The 27,194-nt window shown below is 38.5% G+C and overlaps 1 protein-coding gene across 28 annotated transcripts in view; it reads left to right on the top strand.

Moving 5' to 3' along the window:
• Positions 1–27,194, top strand: part of FARS2 (phenylalanyl-tRNA synthetase 2, mitochondrial) — a 532,053-nt gene that overhangs the window by 191,072 nt on the left and 313,787 nt on the right. For 26 of the 28 annotated variants that reach the window (XR_006217506.1, XR_006217507.1, XR_006217508.1 and 23 more), the window contains 2 exons: positions 9,303–9,434; positions 23,003–23,098. Coding sequence is in view for 22 of the 28 variants with exons in the window: in XM_042985806.1 (XP_042841740.1) it covers positions 9,303–9,434; positions 23,003–23,098 (228 nt within the window). In the remaining 6 variants the exon portion in view is untranslated. The remainder of the gene's footprint in view (positions 1–9,302; positions 9,435–23,002; positions 23,099–27,194) is intronic. The other 2 variants (XM_042985813.1, XM_042985807.1) reach the window with 1 other exon arrangement.

Here is a 27,194-nt window from a genome sequence, read left to right as displayed (position 1 = left end):
CAGCAATCACAAAGAATGAAATCTTGCCATTTGCAACTATGTGGATAGACCTGGAGGGTATTATGCTAAGTGAAATTAGTCAGAGAAAGACAAAAATCATATGACTTCACTCCTATGAGGCCTTTAAGAGACAAAACAGATGAACATAAGGGAAGGGAAACAAAAATAATAGAAAAACAGGGAGGGGGACAAAACAGAAGAGACTCATAAATATGGAGAACAAACTGAGGGTTACTGGAGGGGTTGTGGGAGGGGGGATGGGCTAATGGGTAAGGGGCACTAAGGAATCTACTCCTGAAATCATTGTTGCACTATATGCTAACTAATTTGGATGTAAATTTTAAAAATTAAAAAATAAAATAAAAATAAAAATAAGATTTTAGGTTGCTTTAGAAAATTAATTTCATCTGGAGTGAATTCTTGTTTGATGGTTGGTTTTGTTAGCTGGCTTACTTAGCATTAGATTTATTCATGTACTTTGGAATTTTGGTTTACAGGTTCATATTCAGTGGAGCATTTTTGTTTTCATTTTTTTCCTTTTCTCTCTTTTCCTCCCTCCTGTTCTTTCCTGCTTTGCTTGTTTCTCCCCTATGTGTCTTTGCAGTTGGTTCCACCTAGCTGTCTAGGCTTGAAATCCAGAACAGACTCATAGGGATCTGTTCGATTTACTGTCCAGCTCTGATTTAAGGGATATGGAAGCTCCAAGGCCTATGGCTAGGATCTCTCAGGCAACAGCTCTTTAGAGCTCTTGCCCCAGGCTGGATTTGGTGAGTTTTTGTCACCCTTTTATGAGCTTAGAGCGTATTCCATTCTTGCAACTGACTTTAAGCTTTTAGCTTCCCTCAGATCCTGAACCAGTAGTACATCATCCTGCTGACGGCAAGCTCTTAGTACCTCTTCCTGAGTATGGACCCTGAGCCCAGAAGCACTGTGCTTTCTCCTCTCTCACTGTGTTCCATTTCTGTTCTGTTTTTAGCCTGTGGAGGTATTTCTCTTATCTTTGAATGTAGACTATACCTTTTTGGTTTTCTCTTTGTTGTCATACCTGTCATAATGTGTTAGAAAAACATGTGTCACATGTGTCTGATGTCATCTTGGTCTTATAAAGCCACTTTGCGTGGAAAGCCAAGTTAGTGTAGTTTTTCATGATCTGTTCCAGTGGAGGGCAGCATAGGGCTTTATTGTCTGATACCTGGTTTTGAATTCTGATCTTGACATTTACTGTGTAAACTGAGATAAGATATGTAAGCTGTTGTAACCACAGTTCCTTCATCTATAAGATGTGGACAGTAGGAGTCATCGAGCAGTGTTTATATCGGTGCAAAGATTAAAGAGGGCATGCAAAGTGTTCAGCACAGCGCCACATTAAATGAGTAGCAAATGTTGATTACCTTAAGAATGCAACTTGGAAAATTTGTTTTCATGTTTTTATAAGAAGATGAAAGATATTTTATATTATGGTCTGAATTTCAATGACATTCAATTCAAAAATCACTCATTTGGTATTTAGGTTCTTTACATACTTTTTCTTACTGAATTGTTACCACAACTCTGTGAGGTAAGTATTCTTATTTTAAACAAAATTGAGGCAGTGAGAGGGTAAGGAACTTGCTAAATGGTGGAGCTGGGATTTGATCCTAGATCTATGATTGCTCTTTCCATACATTATGACTGGCCTACCTACGTCTTCTTTGATCAGATTTGTTGGGGTGGAGTGTTAGGCTTCTGTCTATAAAGTTTGTGTGCCATCCTGTGGGAATGGTGGGCAAGGAAGATTGAGGACCAGCCTGTTGCTGTGGCCCACCCCAGGCGAGGTTGTTGTTACACTGTCTCCTTTGCTCCCTACATAGCCCAAGAGCAGTCAGTTATCCTAGTGACTCTGACCTCATGGCCAGGTTTGGAATGAGGTGCCATTAATTTGTGCTGTACTCCATTTCTCACCCCATTGTGAGGTAGAGAGATGATAGTATCATTTTAAGATCCAAGCCCTAATCAAAGGATTCCTGTGTATAGCAGTTTATGGCAAGAGCCTGAAACAACACTTACCACCCCAGTCTTTCCACCAGGTAGAAGACTGTGTGATAAACAGAAGACTGTGATAATAGATATGTGATCAGTTACACTATCACCGTTGGTGGTAGAAAATGCTAACCTTTTCTTTTCCCCCTATTACTTTGTATACGTCTTAGTAGAGGGCATCATTGTGGCTGAAATAGTGCTGATAGCTTCTGCTATGTGCTATGGAGGTTCCACATGAGAGTATTTTATTATCCTCTTTCCCTCTCCAAGAGGGAAAAGGTAGTCTTTAATGTTAACTTTGTAGTTGGAATGATTTTATTCCTCTTAGCTGTCTGCAGTGCTGGATTCAAGAGTATGTGGCTGTGTGGACATAATAGGATATATATGGCGTGCTAAAGAGTCACATTGATGGCATTGCCAGGTTTGTAAGGTCCTAGGTGGGGAATTAATGGTAAGTTGTGAATGACTTTGTTCTGCTTGTGGGATGGGTTTTGGAAATGGAATCAATTTCATATTCCCACATGGATGCTTCAAGCCTTACCTGTGCTTCCTCTTCCTCATTACTGCCAGCCATGTGGTTATTTGGTCCAGAGCATACTCTTTTCCTTTGCTAGGGTGAGACAGGATATGCAAATAGACAACAAGGGCAAGGAACTCAGTAGGAACCTGGGAATCTTGTCCATGGTGTCCAGCTTCTGCACTGGCTACATTAGAGGTGCTCAGGGGGGTCAACCTGGGTGGTCTTGTCTCAGTACACCCAGCAGATACCCTGAATGTTCAGCCTGGATAGGAGTTCCAGTTTGACTCTTGTACTAATTAGTTGTGTGGCCTTGGTGCCCTTGAAAAGTATTGAGCTGATGGGAGTGCAAAATTGTTACAACTCTTGTAGAGGGAAATATTAAAACTATAAAACCATTTACTCTTTGTCCAACAGAGTAGGTTGGTGTAGCACTATTGTTCATAGCAGAATAATGGATATAGTTCAAGTATAGGGGTCTTCTTACATAAATGTAGCATAGCTACTTGCTGGAACACTGTGAAGGAGCAGGGAAAGGAATGAGGAGGTTGGTGCCTCCAGAACATATCATTAAGTGATAAAAGCATGGTGTAGAATAATGTGCAAGAATGCTGTCTTTTATATAAAAAAGGAAGGAAAATAGAGGTACATGTCCATATTTGCTTACATCTGGTGATGAAAAGGAAACCCTAGTAGTTCACCCATAAGGATTCAGGAGGAGGGGATAGGACAGGGACAAGGATGCAGTGAGACTTTAACTGATGACATATTTTTCCCCAGGTTTATTGACATATAATTGATATACAGTGTTGTATTAGTATAAGGTATACAACATAATGACTTGATGTGTGTACATATTGTGAAGTGATTACCACAATAAATTAGCTAACATCAGTCACCTCAGATAATTACAAAACTTTTGTTCCTTGTGATGTCACTGATGCTTTGTTACATAGTAGAATATATCCTCTTACAGTATATTGATTTTGAACCCTGTGAACATATTACCTATTAAAATGACTTTTTAAAGAAAGCTATTAGAGTAGAGCAATATTGAGAAACCTGGAAAAATGCCTGTATGCCACTTGCTGTATATTCAGTTTAAAGAGCTGTGGGTCTTTAATTCAATTAAATGGAAACAGAAAAAGATGGAATTGTCAGGTACCTTTGACATGGCATCCGGATAATTTCCCTAGTTAGATGGTAATCATCTAAGATGATCATAGTTTTTCTAAGAATTTATTTTTAGCCTTTCACCCTTTTTCTGCCTACCTCACTTTCCTTCCTGATGCCTGCTATATCCTGTGCAGAAAGTGTGAATAGCCACCCTGGTATCAGAGCACTGCTTTCTGTTTCCCTGCTACCAGCCGAGGGAAAACCTGTTGAAAAATTAATGCCCAGTAGCAGTTATTAATTGCATATTTGTATAGTCAATTTAAACAATTATCTGCTTCAGTGGAGGGTAGCCATGGTAGGATATATAAAATCACTGGTACATGCTCTAGTTTGGGCCATCAACCTTTTAAAATCTAGATTCTCACACCTCTGGGAGGTGGTTCTGATAGCAAAGTCTCATCTTTAAATATACAGGGTATGGATGAGAAACAGAGGAAGAATCCCTCAGTGAGCCAATAAGTCAGGGCAATTAAACATGTTGTAGGAGATCTGTGGTGAAGGTGGGTTGGGGGGTGAGGTGGAATGACACCTATTTAATATTTACAACATGTCACCGTGGTTAGGCATTGCAACACTGCATAGGAGACAGGGCTTGGTGGGAGGAGACCCTCACACTGGCCCCCTTCATTGTATCCCCGATCGGTTTTCCAAGGGTCCAGCAGTCGTGAAGCTGGTACACAGAGCAGATGACATGCAGTGCTGCCTTTCCATGTCCCTGGTTCCCCGTGGCAGGTAGGGGCAGGTCATATCTCACCAGAGTTGGGAGAATTAGATTTCTAGCTACATGCATTTGGGCTCACGTCACTATGCCGAAGGAATTTTCACTAATCATTTCTGCGGTCCCATTTGAGGGGATGCTTTTAGACTTTGGGCTGTCTTCATTCTTGAACAAAGCCGGCATCCTCATTTAGGAGAAAAGGCAGAGTGAGTGCCCAGATCTCCAAAAGGGATCTCTCTGTCTTTGAGAAAACCTGGGCTCCTACATATAAGTTCTTTACTCATGACCACTCTTGAAATAGATGTCGTTACACACAGTGAGGAGAAGAGGCATCTGGGGCTCAGAGAGATTAATTAACCTGCCCACTGTTTCACAGAAATAGGTAGAAATCTGAGACTCAAATCATATTTTGTTTATTCTAAGGTATTCTTTCTTTTATTTGACTCTCAGCTCAAAAGTATGGTATGTAATTTTTGACAGTTGCTCTAGTCTCACAGAGTTCTAAGGCAATTTTTAAAAAGCTCTGAGCTTCATTTATAAATATGGTTTAGTGAATTGTGGTCCAAACCAAGCAACCAACCAACTAAGCAAAACAAAAAACAAACAAACAAACAAACAAACAAAAACAAAGGTAAGAAAAATATTTGCAATTATTTTCCATTAGATATATAATACATGTGTGCATAATTTCTTCTGTCATCCCAAGAAGAGATTGGTCTAATGCATAATTAATCCATATGATTTGGACATGTTTACAAAACGTTTTTCTCCATTAATATGTAACACAAAATATATAGGTTTTCGTGGATTTTTTTTCTGACTCCTGATACTTGGGCATGTGAAATAAGCCATACTCTGTAAGTTTTTAGCCCGTTATTCACTATACCACATCTTTTAATATAAGCTGTATTTCCAGATGCTTTTTCAACCCGATATTATAATCCTGACTATAATTTTTTCTTTTTTTTTAAATGTTTATTTATTTTGAGAAGGATAGTGTCTGGGACAGGCAGAGAGAAAGAGAGGGAAAGGGAGAGAATCCCTAGTGCAGAGTCTGATGTGGTGCTCAAACTCATGAATTGCGAGATCATGACCTGAGCCAAAACTACAAGTTGGATGCTTGACTGAGCCATGTAGGCACCCCAACCTTGCTATAATTTTGAGGTTATGGGGAGAAAACCAGAAGAAGGTGTATTTTTAAATGATTCCACTATGAGTGGTTGAAAAACAAAAAAGTACTGTTAATGTGTCAATATAATTGGGATTTAAATTGTTAGAATATATAAAAGGGAGCGCCTGGGTGACTCAGTCAGTTAAGCTTCCGACTTTGGCTCGGGTTATGATCTCACAGTTTGTGAAATTTGAGCCCCACATTGGGCTTTGTGCTGCCAGCGCAGAGCCTGCTTTGGATCTTCTGTCTCCCTCTCTCTCTGCTCCCCCTTTAGAAATAAACGTTTAAAAAAAATATATGTATATATATATATCTATATATATATAGATATATATATATAGATAAAAGAATATGGTGTTTTGGCAAAAATTACACATTAAATAATAGAATTTACTTTCAAATAAGGACCATTTTTGTTTGAAGCAGAGATGCAGGTTTCTCAAAACTGGGGTTTCATAGATTTTGGCTTTTGCCTGTTGATGTGAAAGAAGTAGAATTTAAACTGAAGTCTTTAAAGTAATGGAACAAAGGGGGTGAATGGTTTATGGATTTGGCATTCTTTGCATGATCATATAGATTCAGAAAGGAAACTTTTAACAAGATCTGAGGAGTTGAAAAGGATTAAAAATGCTCTAGGTCCATTGGACATAACTTTTGCCAATCTATGTTTTCTTAGTTTCTGTGATACTGTTATCAATGGATTCTGCTCCACAAATTATTAATATTAATCATCTTCATGTATTCTGAAGAACTTTGGCCAGCTTCCCTGCCTTTTCTGCTTTGCCAAGTGTGGTTTTCAGAGTGGAGCGATTACCGTGGTTGCTCCTGACGGACACCTGTAGGATGACTGAGCAAGAAGAAACCCAGAGCCAGGGTGACTGAAGTCATCAACAAAAAAAGAGCAAGGGTTGATACAACCAACATGTGGACATTTTATCTTAAGAATTTATTCAACACTAAAAAAATTTCAATCCACAGTTGTAATTTTTTTTACTTCTAGAAGTGGCCAAAGCCCTTCAGTAACAGCAGGTTCCTAGACAAGGGGTGAGATCCTTACATCACTTTTCAGTTCAGTCTTTGTGCTCTGTTGACACCACTCATACCAACAGCTCAGAGGGTGTGTGTAGAGTCCTGTCTATGCAGGCTGAGCTTCCCATAGACATTATGCAGTAGGGATTTAGTCTGGGCTTCGTAAAAATTGATAGTAGAATTACTTGAATCAACATTTGTGATTGTTTTCAGGGCTCAGTAATGTCTTATATATTCTTTCTGTCTGACTGGGGGTGGGGAATGTAAGGTTTTATAGGTGTGAGCTATAAAGATGTATAAACTAAATTCTATGCATTTAGCTTGTCCAAAGGAATAAAGTAAGGACACACAAGAAAAATTAATTTGTGTAGACCTCACCTAACTTTGCTCCAGGTGATGTTTAACTGTGTAATGGTAGAATCATGTTAACCCTGAGTACTCATCTTGCTTTTGGTAAAATTTGATTCAAGCCATGTAAACAAAATTTGTTTTTCTAAGTTGTTTTCACTAGGTGATTTGTGCTTATCTGTCAGGAGTTACAAAAAAAGAATGATAAAAATTGTTTCTCTGCTCGTCTGTCTGCTCTCGGTTATATATCCCAGTGCTTCACACGTCTCTGTTTGCCAGTGGGACTGCGTCTGCAGCTTTTCAGTAAAAGTGTGGTAGGGGGTTGTTGGTCCCAAAGCTGGACAAACACACAGGTATACCGATACCTTCTTCTGAGAACATAGTGGCAAATAAACACCTGCTCTGCATGTAGGAGCTTCCATCCAGAGAAGTCTGAACTACTCAGGGGACCTGAGGACACTTCTCCAGTGGCCTGCAACAGGACCAGCTTTTTTTCCTGGTTAGAAAAACTGTTGGTGAAATCTACTCAGTGATAAGAAGGAAGGAACTGTTGATAGGTACAACATGGGTGAATCTTAAAATCATTCTTCTGAGTGCAAGAAGCCATATGAAAAAAAAAGTACATGATATATGATTCCATTGTTATAAAATTCTAGGAAAGGCAAACTATTTTGTAGGGACAGAAAGGAGATCTTCAGTTGCCTGGGGACATGTGGGGTGAAGACAAGAGGTAAGGGGCAACAGGCAGAGGGGTAGGATTACAAAAAAGCACTAGGAAACTTTTGGGGGTGATGCACATGTTCATTATATTGATCGTGGTGACAGTTTCATAGATGTAGACATTGTCAACATATGTCAAATTGTGCACTATATATATGTGCAGTGTAACATTTATCTATTATACTATGTGTATAGCAAGAGCGAGGATTATTGTGTTACTGGTGTAACAGAAATCATTTGTCACTTGCCGTAGACATCAGGTAGATAGGAAAATAAAGGCAACTAAAACAAAACATAAAAGAAAAGCCTACTTTGCCCTTTGTTGTCTGGGGTATAGGGAAGGTCCCCATGTTTCATAATTCTGTTCCCATCTGCTTTTTGATTCTTGAAATATCTTTTATTGATGGGCAGGGAATTATATTTTAATTGTCAAGAGCGGGAGTTTTGGAGTTGGGAAGGCCTAGATTTGGCCTAGTCATCTGCTAGCTGTGTGCCTTTGGGCAGACACTTGACCTTTCTGATAGTTTGTTTTCCCTACATGTGAGGTGGGATGACAGAGGCATAGTAAGTCCTCAATAAATGGAAGCAGTTTTTGTTATTACTTTTATTCATTTCACATTCTGATTTCCACAAGGTTTAAAATACAGATAGTCTTGAGTGAGAAAAGACAGTGTTTTCAGTTCACAGGAGGTCATGTTACTGTGGAGAAATGGAATCAGAAACGTTGCTTAGAGAAGAGAAAGATCATTACACGAAGGGAAGGGAGCCTAGGCAGGAGACCATAGATGATTTGCCTGATGCCCACTTTTCTGTTTTCCTCATGGCGGCCATTTAGCTACCAGATGACCTTCTCATCTGGTTTTTCTGGTGTAGTGGCTTCTGCTCTTTGCAGGGTTTGTTTTTAATTCATTAGTCTTTTCTTTTGTTAATTAATAATGTCATTGTTTATGAGTGCCATGTTCATGATTGCTTATTGAAAAATTTATTCTGGCATTTAGCCTGTACTTGTTTGTTTAGATGTATGAATATTTGTACTCCTCTGTAGAAATAAATGTTTTGACTTTCTAGATGTTTTGCTTAAATTTAGCTGAGAGATCTTATTTAACTTTTTATTAGTTCTTATAAACTTAATTTAAAAAATTAATATATATACTTATGGAAGTGAAAGTTGATTAGTTTATCCAAAATTGGTCATACTGTTGATAAGTAAGTTTTCAGGATATATAGTAAAACGTTTTTTTTTCTTTACCTCTGAAAAGATATCATTTTCACTTATAGAACTAGACGAATTACCTGCTTTCCCCTGATCTTGACCTAATTTTTTTCCCTCTGCCAGGTGTTTGCAGGGATTTGACAAGTGATTGATTTGGTTTTAGAGGGTCCTGGAACTGCACAAAGTGTTTTTAATATTGGAAAAGACATGCCCAGTTTTTCACAAGTTTTAAGATTTATTGTCTCCCCCTAACATGCTGCAAATGAGTTTGTTTCCTATTTATTTTACTCAGAATGTAGTAATTGTTGTCATTAGCTGAAGGGCAGTCTTGATCATAAGGAAGGATAGACTGCCTTTTAACACTATCTGTTTTTATTTGGCATCTTTGCAGGACTGGACATTAGGTGGGTAGACTGCTACTTCCCTTTTACTCATCCTTCCTTCGAGATGGAGATCAACTTCCACGGAGAATGGCTAGAAGTTCTTGGCTGTGGGGTGATGGAACAGCAACTAGTAAATTCAGGTAGAAAAGAATCCAACATTTTATTTGTAGGCTCTCTTGAAAAAGACTCTCTCTCCTTTCACTTCATTTGCATACTTATTTTCATATGCATTTATATGCCCGTGTAGGGGTAGCCTCACAATCTCTGTCTCCTCCTGTTGCCCACGTACTTGTCCCTTAACTCTCCATACTTAACTCTGGAAGAACTTCATTTCTCATATTTTGCACAGACTTTTTGTTTCTGGAGATCTTCCTTGTTAGCACTTAAGTATTGGATTTGTACTTCATAATTTCGTATTTGTTGATATGTTGCTTTGCAGTTGCCTCTAAGCATTTGATGCATACCACATGAGTCCAGTTTGTCTTCCAAACTGTTTAAGAACAAGGCCAATATATAATACTTTTTTGTTCTTATTTCATTTATAAGTAAGTTATATCTGTGGATACAGCTCTTCTCTGCAGGACCATTGCTTAATAAAAATGATTATTTTTAAACTTAATTTCAGAGCTGTTTTTTTTTTTAAATCACTATATGAACGTAATTAAAAAATATTTTTTCAGAGTATAAATCCTCCATGAGAAGTCGGTGGGATTGGGCATTTGAGCAGGAACTCTGTGTAAGCAGTTAAGTGGAGGGGAACTGATGAAGATTGCATTCTGCCCCTCTCCCCTTCCCGTAGTAGGGCATTTACTCTGTGGCCTTGGAGGGCAGTGGCTCTGGTTCAGGTTTGGTCACAGGGCCTCGGGCAGAAGAATGGAGAAGAGCAGGCCCTCTTGGTGGCTAAGAAATGTAGAGAGACCACAGGTAAGGTCATGGGGTTAGAGAATAAGGATGGTGTGAGACAGAAGAGATGAGGTGGCAGTCAAGTGCAAGATTTGTGGTAATCCAGCTTGGGAGACTGGAGGCCTAGCCTTCCCTTCTTACTCCCAGGTAACCTTTGTCTGCAGGGGCCTGGACTCAGCTCACAGATTCCTCTCCTTTCTGCCAAGGAAGGCTTGGGGGAAAGCCCAGAACAGTGCCAAATGCTTCTTGGATAGTTTTCAATAATTTGAAGAGCTGACCTAGAGAAGGACAGAGAGGTCGGATGTTAAGGGCTGTGTATAAAAGTTGTGAGGCTTGGGCCTGGGTGTCTGTCTGTCTTAGGTTTTCTGTCAGTTGACAGCTGTGTGTCTTCAGGCAAGTTGCTCAAACCCCTGTGAGTCTTAGTTTTCTCATAATTAAAATGGGCACAATGATACCTTGCTCAAAGTTTCATTATGAGTATTCATCAAGGTGATGTATGTAACGTGCTTATTAGCACTGGGTCTGGCACGCTGACTAAAATTAATTGCTGATTTTGTTTTTAAATTGTTTTTCAAATGGTTAGAGCCATTTATCAACAGAGCCCCCTTAAAAAGGAAATATTTGAACAGAGGCTGTCCTGTACATCACAGAAATGATTTCTCATTAATTGGAATTAGATTACCTCTTTGATCTTAGTCACTTCAGTATCCATGATTGTAGTCTGAGGGATTTTAGAGGGAAAAAGACAATTAACCAATAGTAAGAGACACCGGAAAATCAGCCTGATACGTATATATCCATCTTAGTAGAAAACACAAAAAATTGGAAGCAAATATGTAAGATTTAATCTCTTCTTGAGTAGGAGCTAACTTCAAATACTTCTGGGATGTTTTTGGTTTTTTTCTTAGAAGATTTGAAGGAATCCCAGGCTTCATCCCAGAAACATGTGTTATCAAGGGCCAGGACTGAGAAAGCCGGTCAGGGGATGGTCAGCTTAACATGTCAGTTGTTGCTGGGAATAGTGCTTCCTTGTATCTTTTCCAGTGTCCTTGATGGGTTTTTATGAGGTTTATTCACACAGTAATTGGCCAAATACAGTTATCTGAAACAGGTTTCCAAGTCATTATTGCACGTTAATGGGACTGCTGTTCCACAATTAGATCAGCCATGTCAAGTGTTCTTGAGGGAAGTGGCAAAGTGAAAGAAAAGGAAAAAAAAAAACAAAACAAAACAGAACGTATGAGATGCAAATATATTTGAGAGGTTCACAGTTGTGGTAAGATGTGGTTTTAGTTGGTGGGAAATTGTGCAGATAAATTTTAAATGAAATATCTTGCGAGGGAGACTACTGAAAAGAAAGAAGAGATGATTTTGTAAAAGAAATTCTGTGTAGGCTGTGCTATTTGAACTTTAAGTTATTGTGACAAAGTTCTGCTCTGTGTTCTCAGACTGGGATGTGTTTTGACATCTGTAGTTAAAATCTTTAAACTGTGTGCCTGGCAATCATCAACCGCAGGCTTTATTTGTAAGAACAGCTAATTTTCTGTCTGCTGAGCTCCGTGGTCTAGAGAAAGGCTGACTGTGCATGCTCCAGCCCTCTAGTTCCATTTTGCCGTTCCTTCCATCTTCTCTCCTACATTTCCTTCCCTCCCTTCCACTCCCCTGCCTTTTAAATAGAGCTTCCAAGAAACACTAACATGTGGCTGTAGATCTTCTTCTTTAAGGGTCTCATAGCGGCACAGGTAAGTGCTAAAGTAACTGGACACCAAAGAAGCCGGAACTAGATGGTGAAATTAGCAGCCACACTTAAGCCCTTCCTGTGGGCCAGGATCTCACCTCATCTCACCAATGCTTCTGAGCCTTTCTTTCATTTAGCCTTGATAACAAGGCTCTCATGTAGATGCTGATATGATCCCCATTGACAGAGCCTGAGGAAGGTACCATGCTGCACTATCCAGATAGTAAATTGCATGATTATGAAGTGGCTAGAAATCCATTGCAAATAAATTATTCTGTCTCACCTAGAATGAAAAACAGAAACCAAATGAAACAAACAACAGCAAACAGAGCTCTCTTTGGCTGGTAGTTATTTGTTACCCCTAAAGAAGGGCTAGGCCATCATGTATGTTGTCTCCTATGATAGAGTGCATTTAATTAAAAGCGGGGAATTAGACTGCTAATATGAACAGTCTGTGAAAACGCTATTACACATTTAAGTTGACTATGGCATATATGTGGATTTTTTTCCCCTGGAGTAAGATAAGGGTCTTCCACATAGCTTATAGAATTTTACTTTATTTCTTCTTTAATTTATAATGTTTTTGCCATTGCTTTCAGATTTCTTAGATTTACTAATCATGATGTGGGTGATGACAGTTATTATGATGATTTTATTGGTTTTTCCTTCAGGAGATGTTTTGAGGACAGTACTGAGTCATGTCCCCGAATACCACACCCTCACTTCCCATTGGGCTGACTCAGGTTGCTAATGTCTTTTCAAGTAATATATGGAGCACAAACATCTAAAATCATCACCAGGGTGACTGTAGGCTGTGATTGTACCAGAAAGGAATTTACCATTTATTTGAGCCCCTTGAAATTTAGAAGATTGTAATGGAAAAAGTTCTATGGTGGAATATAACATTTAAAAGATGAAATCTCTTTCTTTACCTCTTTGTTAAAATTTAAAAGTGTGATCTTTTGGGAAAACCTTGTAAATATATACATGAACAGTTTCCAGTTTTTTGTTTTTTTTTTTTAAGTTTATTTTTGACAGTGAGAGAGAGAGGGTGCGCATGAACAGGAGAGGGTGAGAGAGAGGGAGAGAGAGAATCCCAAGCAGGCTCTGCACTGTCATCTCAGAGCCCAATGTAGGGCTGGAACTCATGAACAGTGAGATCATCTGAACTGATAACAAGAGTTGGATGCTTAACCAACTGAGCCACCCAGGCACCCAGTTTCCATTGTTAACAATCATTCTTTGTTCTTGTTCATTTGTCAAATTTCTCTTGAATTCCTTTTAAGGCTGTAGAAAAGTGAAATAAGCATTGTTCTTGCCTTTGGGAATAGCATAGCATACACAGACATACAAATGATTACAATACCATGTGATAAGTATTTGTAACAGAGGTATTGTGGACAGAATGGGGAGAAAGAAGAGATTGAAGAAGATTGTGCCAAGACCTTGTCCTGATTACATTCAGGATAGAATGCTAGAAGTATGGGTATTTGAAATGTATGTCCCAGAATAAGTCAGGTTTCTGTTTGCAAGGAGTTGTGTACTTTATGAACTTTGCTTGGATGGCCAGGTAGGATACCCAGTGCTTCTTTTCCTATGTGAATAAATATCTGTTTCCAGTCTATTACTGTCTTTAGTAGCCAGTCTCTGCAGCCTCTACACACACTTGTGACATTCAGTGTTATTAATCTCAGCTGGGGAACTTCTAGAGGCAACAACCAAGATATGTGCCTGTACTGGGCGTAGTATTATATACAGGCAGACCTACCATTAATCTACTTAGCATCTTTTGTGTGTAAGGGACTGTGCTAGCCAAAGAGGAGGACACAGACACCATAAGATGTGACCTCTCCCTCTAAAGTTTACCATGTAGTAGGGAAGATGAGATTATATAATTAGAGCATGGTAACATAAGTGCCACTCATGACATGGAGCTTTGGGAGGTGTGAAGAGGGGACTATGTTCATCAGTTAGATTTGTGGAAGCATCAGAGAGGAGGTGGTATTTGAATTGGTCCTGGGTTTAACCAGTGGTTAAGTGTGTGCCTGGTAACTGCCTGGAGAGCCTGGTAATCACCTGGAGAGCCTATGTAAAATGTTCATATCAGGGTATGTAGGTCTGGGATGAGGACTGAGATGTGCATTTAAAAATTTTTTTTAATGTTTATTTTTGAGAGAGAGAGAGACACCACAAGCAAGGGAGGGCAGGGAGAGAGGAGACACAGAATCTGAAGCAGGATCCAGGCTCTGAGCTATCAGCACAGAGCCTGACGCAGGGCTCAAACTCATTAACCGTGAGATCATGACCTGAGCTGAAGTCGGACTCTCAACCAACTGAGCCACCCAGTCACCCCTGAGATGTGCATTTTAAATAAATAGCCTAGATAATTCTTATGAATGACCCACATTCAGACCATGCTTTGAAAATCCTACTTTTAGGTTGAATATTTTCCCCAGTTTTATTGGTGTATAATTGAAAGATGATGAACTATGAATATTGAAACTGTATAGTTTGATCTATTTTTGACATATGTGTATACCCATGAAACTATCACCACTGTCAAGATAATAAACATTTTCATCACCAGCCAAAGTTGCCTTGTGCCCTTTTGGTAATCTATCCCTCCTGCCACCCTGTCACTAGGCAACCACCGATCTACCTCTGTCATTATGGATGAGTTTGGATTTTCTAGAGGTTTATATAAGTGGAATCATACAGTATATTCTTTATGTTTTGCTTCTCTCCCTCAGCATAATGATTTTGAAATTAATCCGTGTTGTGTATATTGATCAGTGTTGTATATGTCATTCATTCCTTATTGTTTTAAGTATTGTTTCATTGTATAGACATACCCAATTAGATTATCCATGCACTTTTTGATGGACATTTAGTTTGTTCCCAGTTTTGGCTATTAGAAATAAAGCTGCTGTAGATATTTGTATAAAATCCTTTGTGTGCCTGTATGTTTCCATTTCCATTGAGAAAAAACCTAGGCGCGGAATGTTCTATAAATGTTAAATAGATCAATGTAATTGAATAGTGTTCAGCTCTTTTATGTTTACTGATTTTTTTTTTTTTTTGGTCTTAGTATCCTATCAGTTTCCCAGCAAAGATTATTAAAATTTTCTACTATGATTATGGGCTTGTCTATCTGCTCTTTTATCCTATTAATTTTTCTTCATGTTTTTTTAAAGCTATATTATTAGATATATATGCTTTTATAACTCTTATGTCTTCTTCATGAGTTGCCCCTTTTATCATTATGAAATATCATCTTTATCTCTGGTACTTCTCTTTTTCTTGAAGTCTGTTTTATTTATATTAAAATAAGCATTCTAGCCTTACCCCTGTTCTCAGTTAGTTTTATGTTGTTATAGTTACATGTGTTGTGTCTACATACATTGAAAACCTCACCACTCAGTGTTAAACTTTTTTGCTTTAAGAAGTCATATGCATTTTAAAGAACTTAAGAGACCGTAGTTTTCTATTTACCTAGCTCTTACAATTCTCTTGCTCTTCCTTTATTCCCGAAGATGCTTGTTTCCCTCTGGTATTTTTTCCCTTTGGTATGGAAAACTTCTCTTACCATGTCTGTTGGTGATGAATTTCTTAGTACTCCTTTATCTGAGAATGTTTTTATTTACCCCTTATCATGAAGAATATTCTTACTGAGAATAGAATTCTGAATTCATCTTTTTTCTTAACAATTTAAAGATGTTGTTCCATTGTCTTCTGCCTCTATAGTTTCTGTAGAGAACCACAGAATCATTTCAGTCATTATTCACCCAAAAGTAATATGTTGTCTTTCTTTAGCTACTTTCAAGATTGTTTTCTTTACCTTTGGTTTTCATCAGTGTGATTTTGATGCATTGAGGTGTGGTTTTCTTGGACTCTGTTTTGAGATTCACTGAGCTTGAGTCCATGAATTTATGTTTTTCACATATTTTGAGAATTTTCTGGTCATTATTTCTTCAGATAATTTTTTCTATCTCAGTCTCTTCCTCCTCCCCTTCTAGAGCTCAAATTGTACCCATGTTAGATCTTTCGATTTTATCTCAGAAGATCCCAATACTCTGCTCACTTTTGTCTATCTTTTGCTGTTTTTCATACTAATTTCTGTTCCATGTTCATGTTCCTGTATCACCTTCACAGAACTGCCTTGATCATCAAATATATTTTTTTATTTCAGATTTTTTTTTAGTTTTAAATTTTGTATGTGTTTTTTGAATTTATTTACTGGTTCCTATTTCTCTTCTGAGAATTCCTATATTTTCATTCCTATCAATTGTGTTTTTCTTTACCTCATGGAACATAGTTACAGTAATTGCTTTAAAATATCTGTCTGATAGTTCCAACATCTGGGTCGCATCAAGAATGAATTCTGTTTAGAATTCATCATATTTTCTTGGTTCTTTGTCAAATGACTTTGTGTGTTGGAAGTTGTGAATGGTAAGTTGTGTGCACGCTGTCCTATTTTAAATTTGTGTTAACTGTTGATATTTTAGTAGATGGTCACTTGGTGAAGTTTAGACCTTGGTTCTGACTTGTTTCCCATGGGCAGTCATTCAGATCTCAGTATAAGTCTTAGTGATACTGATCTCTGTCCTTCCCGCACATATGTACTTGAGGGGTTAGTCAGAAACTCATGTGAATGGTTCACATCTCAGTTCAGTTTTCTCAGCTTTTGCTATGCTAGCTTGAGTCTGTGGTGTGCATGTGTAGTCATGGGTTAGGCTGATGCTTATGCAGGTAGAATTAGGGCATCTCCTCTGGGCTCTTCTCCACTCCAACTCACAGAGCCATTTCCCTGAATATAGAAGGAGAGATTTCTCTTGGAGTCTTAGCTGCCATTGATGCTGTGCAGCTCTGCAGCTGGGGCCCACCTTCAGGGCAAAAACATGGTAGAAGCAAACAAACATGAAATTCCTCCTATGGAGGTTGTTTCTCCAGGTTTTGACTTTCAATCAAAATTTGTCTATTTACTTTTCATAGTGCTCTTTTAGTGATTTTGTGTATGTATCCTTGTCCAGGGATTTAAATTGCAATCAGAGTGAGTGATAGAGGGCTCATACCCCCATAGTGAGACCAAACTCTAGGTTGGGTTGTGAGGGCACCCCAGGTAAAAGGATAATTGCATGGACATATCTATGTGGTGCCAGAAAACTGTGGATATACTGGGTCTACCTGTGTATTTAATCTATCGATTTCATTATTATTTTTTTTAATTTTTAATGTTTATTTATTTTTGAGAGAGAGAGAGAGTGTGAACAGGGGAGGGGCAGAGAGAGAGGGAGACACAAAATCCGAAGCAGGTTCCAGGCTCGAGCTGTCAGCACAGAGCCCGATATGGGGCTCGAACCCACGAGCCATGAAATCATGATCTGAGCTGAAGTCGGACACTCAACTGACTGAGCTACCCAGACACCCCTAATCTATTGACTTTATTAATTAAAATTAAATATAGTGCATTTTTAGGTAAAACACTGAGTTGAGACTAAGATCTGCATACTCTGATTTCTTCCTTTCCTTCCCGTGTCACTCCCCAATCTTTCTCTTCTTCCTTCCTTTCCTTTAGCCGTCTAACTTTCCTCCCTTCCCTTAAGTCAGTCTTGGCCCTGTTAGTGCCCTTTCAGAAAAGCAAACAAATATGTGTCAGCCCCATGTGTACGTGTGGCCTTGTAGTTCCTCCTAGTGACACATTTTCAAGCTGTCAGAGTAGAGATGTCTTTTCAAATATTTACTTAGCCTTTGTCCTTTTTCTCTTTTCAAAATGGGTAAGATGGTGAGATTTTTTTTTCTGACATAAAAAAATCTGTAATCATTGGAAAAATTTTAAAAATAAAGTATAAAAAAGAAAATAAAAGCAATTCCGTTGTTACCTAGGTAAAACTTTTAAAACATGCATATATATAATTAGCCATATCCGTATGAAAAACTTGTATATATTTTAGAAAAATATAATCATCCTTTGATTATTTTTTTGTATTATGCTTTTTCACAACAAATTTGACATGAGTGTCTTTTCATGTTACCAAATATTTACCTACATCATCATTGTTAATGGTTGTATAGACATCGTGGGGGAGTCTTTTTGGCCATTTATGTATTGTTGACAGTAAACAGTCTTTATACAGACATTTGGGCTATTTCCATATTTTGGCTATTGTGTATAATGCTGCTGTGAGCATGCATGTACATGTATTTGAGTCATTGTTTTCAGTTTATTTGGGTGCATAACTTAGGAGTGGAATTGCTGCATCATATAATAACTCTGTGTTTACTTTTGAGGAAGTACCAAATTATCTCCCACAATGGCTAAACCATTTTACCTTCCCACCAGCAATATATGAGACTTCTATTTCTCCACTTCCTTGCCATTGCTTATTATTTTCTGTTTGCCTGGTATTGTTTTGTTTTGCTTTACAGCCATCATAGTAGGTATGAAGTAGTCCCTCTCTGTGGTTTTGATTTTTATTTCTCTAATGGCTTATAATGTTAAACATATTTTCATATACTGTTTGTATATCTTCTTTAAAAACATGTCTATTCAATTTCTTTGCTCATTTTAAAGAGTTTTTTTTAATGCTTATTTATTTTTGAGAGACAGAGAGAGACAGAACGAGCAGGGGAGGGGCAGACAGAGAGGGAGACACAGAATCCCAAACAGGCTCCAGGCTCTGAGCTGTCAACACAGAAGCCCTATGTGGAGCTCTAACTCAAGAACCGTGAGATCATGACCTGAGCTGAAGTTGGACGCTTAACTGACTGAGCCACCCACGTGTTCCTTTGCTCATTTTAAAAATTGGATTGTCTTTTTGTTGCTGAGTTGTAAGAGGTCTTTATATATTCTGGATATTAGACCTTTATCAGATGTATGATTTGTAAATATTTTCTCCAAATCTGTAGGTTTTCTTTTTATATCTTGATAATGTATGTCCTTTGAAGCACAAAATTTTTAGATTTTAATGAAGTCTAATTTGTCTGTTCTTCTTCTTCTCTTGCACCTGCTTTTGCTGTCATATCTAAGAATCTATGGTCAAACTTAAGGTCAACTAGATTTACCCCTGTGTTTTTATCTAAGAGTTTTGTGGTTTGGGCTCTTCTATTTAGGTCATTGATCCATTTTGTGTTAATTTTTGTACATGATATGAGGTAGAGGTCCAAATTTATTCTTTTGCATGCAGGCATCCAGTTGTTCCAGTACCATTTGTTGAAGAAACTATTCCTTCCCCATTGAAAGCTCTTGGCACCTCTGTCAAAAATCAGTTGACCATAGATGTATGGGTTTATTTCTGAACTCTTAGTTCTATTCCAGTGTTCTATGTTTCTGTCCTCACACAAGTACCGCATGTTTTGAGTAGTGTAGCTTTGCAGTAAGTTTTAGAATTGGTTAGTGTGAGTCTTCCAATTTAGTTATTCTTCCATTCATTCTTTACTTTTTACTGTAAACCTACTGAAGTCTCTGTAACTTTTTAAGGGTTATTTTTTCTTAAAATTGTTTTCCTTGAGATACTTTATTCTTATACTTTGTCTGCTCATCTGTCTGTATCTCTCTGTATTCCAATGCTTTATTTTATCTATCAGTCCACTATCCACCACCTAGCTTAAGAGACAAAGGACATTATACAGCCGAACCTCCCTGCCCCCACTGTATATATCCTTTTTGTTGGTATCTTCCCACTTTGCCTCCATCCTATGAGAATCACTGTTTTGAATTTTGTGTTGTTATCTTGATTGTCATTGTAGAGTTACTATGTATATTATAAAACAGTTAACATTCATGGGCTTTTATATTTTTGCAAATGGAATTATGCCATCCTTTTATGACTTTACTTTTCCATGTAGCATTGTGAAGTTCATCTGTGCTGTCATATGTAGAGTTTTAGTTCAGTCATTTTTCACTACTTAAATTCTATTGGAAGAATATGCCATAGTTTATTCATCTATTGGATATTTGACTATTTCTAGTTTTTTCTTTTCTCTTTTCCTATTACAAATGCTATTGCTGAACATTCTTGTACATCCTATGTGTATAGGTGTAAGCGTTTCTCTAAGGTATATTTTATTTAGCAGTGGATTTCACAAAGTTAGTTTTTGTGGACTTCTTTAGCTTTATTGGCCATCACAAGTTTGTTTCCCAGAGTGGTTGGTCCAATTTACACTGCCTTGTGCATTTGTATGAAAGTTCTTGTTGCTCTGTATCCTCTTCTACACTTGACCTTGTTCAAATTATTTTGCTGATCTGGTGGGTTTAAAATAGTATCTTACTATCATTTCATTTCTACTCACCTGATTATATTAAGGTCAAACACATTTTTTATATGTTTATTTGAAATCTATAGTTTTTCTTTTGTTCCTTTCCAGATGGGGCTCATTTATCTGTCTTTGTTTGTTTGTTTGTTTGTTTGTTTTTAGTGATTGGTAGGAATTCTTTATTTTGAATGCTAGTCATTTGTCATTTTTATGTATTATAATAGTATTGTCTAGGTGGCTTTTTTCCCCCAGTTGCTTTTTCATAAATGGGATATATGTATTTCTTACTTGAGTAACTTTAGATTTCTTTATATAATGCCATTCTCCAAAAAAAGTCACTTTATCAGGGAATGTGAGTGGGTGTAAGTTGACAGGTTCCATAAAGATAACCCTTCTGCTTGTCATGCTTGATTCTGGTGGTTTAAGTCTCTGATGTTATTGCCATATCATTCATATTTTCAGCATGGGGATTCTAAATATTTAATGATTTTCAAACATCTACCTTCTCTTTCCTAATCTTCTGTCAGATTTGGTCCCACCCCCTATGACAGTTTCTCTAGCTGGGAAGGTATGCTGTAGGATGCACTTGTTTGACTAGGAAATGTAGCTTGGAGCTTGCTTGGGGATTCCAGTTACAGTATTTGTACAGAATTTGATTTGTTTCCTGGTATATTTTTTAGTTCTGTCTAGCTCTACTTAGGCTCCATGTCACTCCTTCATATTTCCATTATTCCAATGAAAATAACATTTTCGTAGGTTGATTTCAAGTTGTGGTATGAGTACCTTTCTGATTTTTTTTTTAATGTTTATTTATTCACTTTGAGATGGAGAGAGTAAGTAGGGGAGGGGTAGAGAGAGAGGGAGAAAGAGAATTCCAAGCAGGTTCCGCATTGTTAGCACAGCACCTGAAGCAGGTCTTGATCTCACAAATCATGACATCATGACCTGAACCAAGATCAAGAATCAGATACTTAACCAACTGAGGCACCCAAGTGCCCTATTTTCTGATGTTTTTGCAGCTGTGGTAGTATGTATTTCATACTGTCTGTGGCATACTTTCTCTATGTAGGAAACTTCTGGACAGCAGAGAATCTGCCCAGTATTGTATTTTCAGTGTGTTAGGACTTCTATATTTGGCAAATATAAAGCAATTGTCATCTAATTTCCCCAGTCCTTCTTCCATCAATATGGACTTAATTTTCCCTTTTCAACTATTTGTATTTTTTTCTGTTGTCTCCCCCATTCCTGAAACAGTAACCGCAGTAACACAATCCAACCATTATCTTTTAAAGTTGATGGAGTAGCTTATGAGTTTCCAGATAAGGGGTTTGGATTAGAAAGAAATGAAATTTGGCAAGTTTGGATTGTTGCAAAATGCTGTTTCTTTCATTAGACCCCACTGTTGTTCCCAGTTTGTATGCCCTCCCCGTATCCATGCACTTTGTCCCATGACCTTGAAGCACTTGCCACAGTGTGAGGAGTGGATTTTTCTGCCCTGCTGATTTTTTGGCTTGGCCATGTGACTGTTTTGGCTAACAGGATATTAGCAGATGTGATATGAGGAGAAGCTTGAAATGTACTTGACAGTTAGTTTTGCCCTTTTTTGCTTCTTCCTTCCTTTTAATGAGATGGATAGGTATAGCCTGCATGTTCTAGAACAGTAGGAAGCACGCGGAATGGATCCAAAACCAACCTGGAGCTGAAGCCCAGCCCAGTCTGGACTCCCTGAGCCCCATTCAAGCCCCAGCCCCATAGGCATGTGCTTGTGGTTTTACACCACTGAGATCGTGTACTGCTTTGTCCATCTGCAGTAGCTGGTTATAAACCGGCTGGTTGCCCTGTGTATTTTTTCTCAGTTTGCCCTGTGTATTTTTTCTCAGTTTATGCAGGGCTCATAGGTACTTAAGATTCTCTCTTCCAATATCATTTCATAAGATTGACTTACTTCTTTCAAGTTTTCCTTATCACTTCCCTTACTATCTTAGTAAGAAGGATGGTTGAAAAGCTTGACTTTTTCTACCCACCCCACTGCCCCTGAGAAGCCATTGAAATTGCTTCCTAGTATTTTAGTGTGTGTTGTGGTTGTTCCCTAAACCAGGCAGTGATTCAGGATGGGATTTATCTGGAAAGTTCTCCCCATGGGAGTTTTATGAAATGCTACTGACATGGAGGATCGTGTGTGTGTGTGTGTGTGTGTGTGTGTGTGTGTGTGTGCACCCATGTACATGTACGCATTCTCATTATAACCTTTTTTAATGTTTATTTATTTTTGAGAGAGAGCATGGGTGGGGGAGGGCTGGGGGGGGGGCAGAGAGAGAATCCCCTAACGTGGGGCTCGATCTCACGAATCATGAGATCATGACCTGAGCTGAAATCAAGAGTCAGACATTTAACCGACTGAGCCACCCAGGTGCCCCTCAGTATAACCTTTTCAATGTTTTAGTTCTAGGTTTCTGACTTCAGTCAGTCTCAGGAAGAAGTGAAGTTCATTTGTAATTTCATTTTTGGGCAAAAGGGAAATGCTAATAAAGTTAATACAAGTTAAAAAAAAAAAAAAGAATGTAAGCTTTGTGATAGTAGGGAATATTTTGGTTTTGACCACCATTGTATTCCCAGTTCCTAGAGCAATGCCTTGCACATAGTAGGCATTCAGTATACATATTATAACATTAACAATGGGTATTGAGTGGGTGGACCCCTTCTTCCTCATCCTGATGTTAACTGTTCTTTCTCCATCCAGGCTTATTGGAACAATAAAGTGTGGAGGGAAACCACCTAGTTTCCCAGCCTGACCCCTGGTCTATTTATTCTCAGCTGCTAACACAGAAAGATGTGGTGGGAAGTGCAGGGCTTCAGAGGGAAGATCTGCCTATAGTCAGTCCTGGCCACTCCTTGCTGCAGACATTTTGGGTAGGTCATGAGTGTCTCATTTTCTTTATCTGTAAAATACAGGGCATAGATGATATAAACTCCAGATTTCTTTTTAGCTCTCAGATCTTATGATTTGGCCTCTTAAACAAGCTAGAGATTTTTAATATTAATAAAACCCACAGGGGATTGTGTTTTGTTTTATAGCACCACATGGAAAATTGCATAACAGCAGGACTTTGGTGTATATGGTTGGTTAATCAGGTTGCTTCCCCACACCTCCTTAAAGAAACTCTCAGAATTAAAAAAAAAAAAAGAGTGCTCATATAATTGAATTTTATTTAAACTATTTATGAAACTCTTGCTTCATGGGATTACTGCAGCTTTGCAGGCAGGTAGCAATGTGCTCCTCAATGGCTCAATTTTATTTTCTCCCTCGCAAAAAGGCAATTTAGAAGTTTAGGAATTATTTATGGTACTGTGGGGATAAACACAATCTGGTAAGTTATTTTTCTTTTATCTTCTTTTTTTTTTTTTAAGGTTTGTTTCTGTATTTTAGGTTGGAAACAGTGTCTTCATGAAATGGTCCTCTTATGTCCATAGATAAAATGAAGTAATGTCACTAGGTAAAATTTATACCAGATTCTCAAAATTTTTTTTCGTTGACATAATTCAGGATTTGGTCAAGTATAACATTTCTCAAAGTGTATGGCTTGGAGCACCTGGGTACTATTGGATGTTTCACACGAGAAGATTTGATATTCAACTAAGTGTGGAAATTAATGAGTTGACAAAGTCCTAAAACTCTCTTTAGCAGAGAGCATCTCTGAGTTAGGAAGACCTATCACTGTGCAAGGGATCGAGAGGGCAGTATTTTCAAACATAAGAAAAGATCTCTTTTGTGGAGCCTATTCCAGGAAGAACCCATAGGAAAATGCTTTTCCCTTGTTTGCCTGGGCTTGACTGCGAACTAGGAGACTAGTAAAAACGTGTTTTAGGGAAGTAATGACAAAGTATAGTAAGATAGTCTTTTAAAATTTTATCTTAAGGAATGCCTTGAATATGAAGGAAAGCAGCTGATGTTAACATACATGATTTCGAACATTCATTTGGCATTTTAGACTCTCTGTGGAGCCCTGGAAATTGAGGGGTTTGGGGCTTTGAAGGCATTAGGAAGGAAAAGCTCTTGAAATCCATTATTTCATGCTTCCATTTATTAGAATCAGCCTTCCTTCCCTCTGTCCATTCCTTTAACAAGCATTTATTAAGTATCTGTGTGGCAGCCACCATGATGGGTGCTGCATACAGATGTCATTTCTGCCTTTGAGGGACTTAGAATCCAGTGGTAGGGATGGAGGCATCTACTGTTTCCATGACGCTGTGGTAATAGTTGAAGGAAGACACCCTTCCTCAAGAGACTAGGCAAGGCTTCACCAAGGTTGTGTTGCTTGAAGTGAGCAATAAAGTTGACCAGGTTACATGATAGTAGTAGAATGAAGAGATCTTTCTAGGCAAAGAGAGTAGCTTTTGCAGAGATGTGTAGGGTAGGAGGCAGCACCATGTGTTCTGGAAAGACTGGTTAGTATGGGGTACTGGTCAGACCAAAGGCATAGGAATCAAGTAGAGGAGGCAGAAGACCTCCTTGGTGGTAGTCAGTTTGGAAGGGCTTGGAGGGGATATAAAAGAGCTTACATCTCATCCTTCTGGTAGTAGCAAGAGATTGGGAGATTTTGAAGTAGGAGAAAGATTTGATCAGGTTTGTGTTTTAGAAAGTGGCATTACTGAGGAGAGTGAGTTGAAGAAATGCAGGTCCAAAGGAAAGGAGACCAGGTGAACAGTCTAGACTCTAAATGATGAGAGCACTAGCTGAAGCGGTGGCAGGAGAGAGAGAAGCACACCAGACTGGAGTGAATCTGAAGAGTTTTTGCCAGGCTTTTTGTGCCTGGGGGCCGCATTCTGGGCATGCTGAAGGGATCAGGTAGTCCTGGTTGCAGCGCTTCTAGGCATAAGTGATACTCAGAACGTTGGGCATGCTTTGCCACTATATGCCCTCCAGAGAATTATAAGTGAATTCCACGGCCCCTACCCTCTACCCTGTATACTATCAGTTTCCTGAGCCATAAGTAACTAGCATTACTTCTTTCTTATCACTGAGGCGGTTTTTAAGAGAGAGGAGGCAATCAGGGCCAGATCTCCTCTGAAATGAAAGAAGTAAGTTATAGAGAGCTCTTCTGAATTGGATAGGCTTTGAGCCCTACCAAACATGGATTCACTCCTGGATGAAATGCATGTAGTGAGTTGGCTTTTATTATCTCATCTAGAAGATTATTATGACTCTCCTTGACAAGCTCTCTCTGTATCTAGTCTAAGTCCAAGTGTATTTGCTTCCTGGAGAGTAACTGTATCAACCAGTAGTCTACACTGGTTGATTGGTACAGGGAATATGTCTCTACCTGAGGAGGCCTGAAAGAGTCTTTGAATAGCTCCCTTTCTTTGGTATGGGACTTTGAAATTGACTTGCTTAATAAATCAGTTTTCTTTCCCTTGTCCATGGCTGGTTATTTCTCTGTTAGCCATTTATGGGGCTGCCTGTTGGGGCATTCTTTGTCAGTATCTTGGTGGTGCATGGAATAGTAGACATGGGGAGAAGATGTGGACAAGAAAGGACAGTATCTTATAGGACTTGCTTATTCTAGTACTTACTAGTTACTGCTGACTGGTTTCCTCAACCATCATAGGATAGGTATACTTGTGTCTGTAGAAAATATTGGGGGATTTAGGCCAGAAAGGTATACTTTCATTCACAAACACATTTATTACTTAACATCCCTGAATTCAAGTACCTCATCTATAAAATGAGACTGATAATAGGCACTTTTTTTGGTTTGGCTTGAAAAATAAATGAAATAATGCATATAATGTGCTTTGTGGAGTATTTGGTGCATCAAAAAGTGTTAGATCCTTTCTCTTCTTACTTTAACCCTTCCATCCTTTGGGGAGTAAAAGTTGGAACCTTCAGCTTTCATTAACTCTGAATCCCCTGAAAGTACAGGCCAACTTTTGCATCTGTTTGTAAAAGGATGTTTTAGGGCAAGGTGTATGGTGGGGAGAGTAATTGTAGTTTTCATTAGATTCTCAAAAGGTTCTGTGGCTTTAAAGAGTTAAGAAACACTGATTACCCTTCTTTTACATATGAGGAGTTAGAATTATTTAATGGGAAGATTTTAGGTATGTATGGTAGAGAATCAAATGCAGGTATGATTTGAGGGTCACTGAACAGTTTGTGACTAATAATGTTTTCTGCCTTAAGGACCTTATTCAGACAAGTACAATTTGTTACTTGAAGGTGTTTATTACCCAGAAGGGCAAAACATTCATCAGATGAGGAAAGGGTAAGGAAGGCAGGTAGCATTTGACGGAAAGGTAGATGCCTGGTGAGAGATGAATAAGGCAGAGTTCCTGACCTCAAAGAGCTAATGGTCTAATAAAGGAAACAGTCCCACACAGAGCCTCAGAAACAAAGTTGTCATGCCAGGTAGCAAGTGGGTTCAGAGAGGGTTCAGGGAAGTTGTCCCAGAAGAGTTACTGTTGAAGAGGTGTTCTTTCACTTTGGTCTTAAAGAATGGATAGGACCTTGCCCCAAGAGCAAGAGAAAATGTAGGGCCTTCTAGGTAGAGGGGGCAGCATGTTCAAAGATACAGACTACTAAAAGATTTGGGATGTTTGAGGGCAGAGAATTTGTATATGATTGGAGCAGTATGTGTTGGGAGATGGATCTAGGGGGCCTGTAGTGTGATGGGTTTTTTGGCAAAATTACGTAGTTTGGGCTTAATACTATAGTATTACAGCCAGTAGGGATTTATTTGGAGGAAGGGGAAAGGGATAGCAGAGTAGAAGAAGGAGACCTGTCCATTTACTATGTAGGTTTTATTTTCTAGGTTTTATTTTCTATATTCATTTGGGGTTTATGTGGTGTGTGTGTTGGGGGGGAGGTGTGTGTGTGTGTGTGTGTGTGTGTGTGTGTGTGTGTACACACACTCTTCCTTCCACTGCTTTTGCTTCTGATTTTTCTTCATTTTGTAGTCATGTAGCTTTTAAATGCAACTCACATATGTATTCTTTTTTTTCCTTCTTGAAA

The sequence above is a fragment of the Panthera tigris genome, chromosome B2 (assembly GCF_018350195.1).
Source record: "Panthera tigris isolate Pti1 chromosome B2, P.tigris_Pti1_mat1.1, whole genome shotgun sequence".
Taxonomy (NCBI): Eukaryota; Metazoa; Chordata; class Mammalia; order Carnivora; family Felidae; genus Panthera; species Panthera tigris.
The sequence above is the reverse complement of the archived record's forward strand: the minus strand, read 5'-3'. Positions and strand labels throughout refer to the sequence as shown.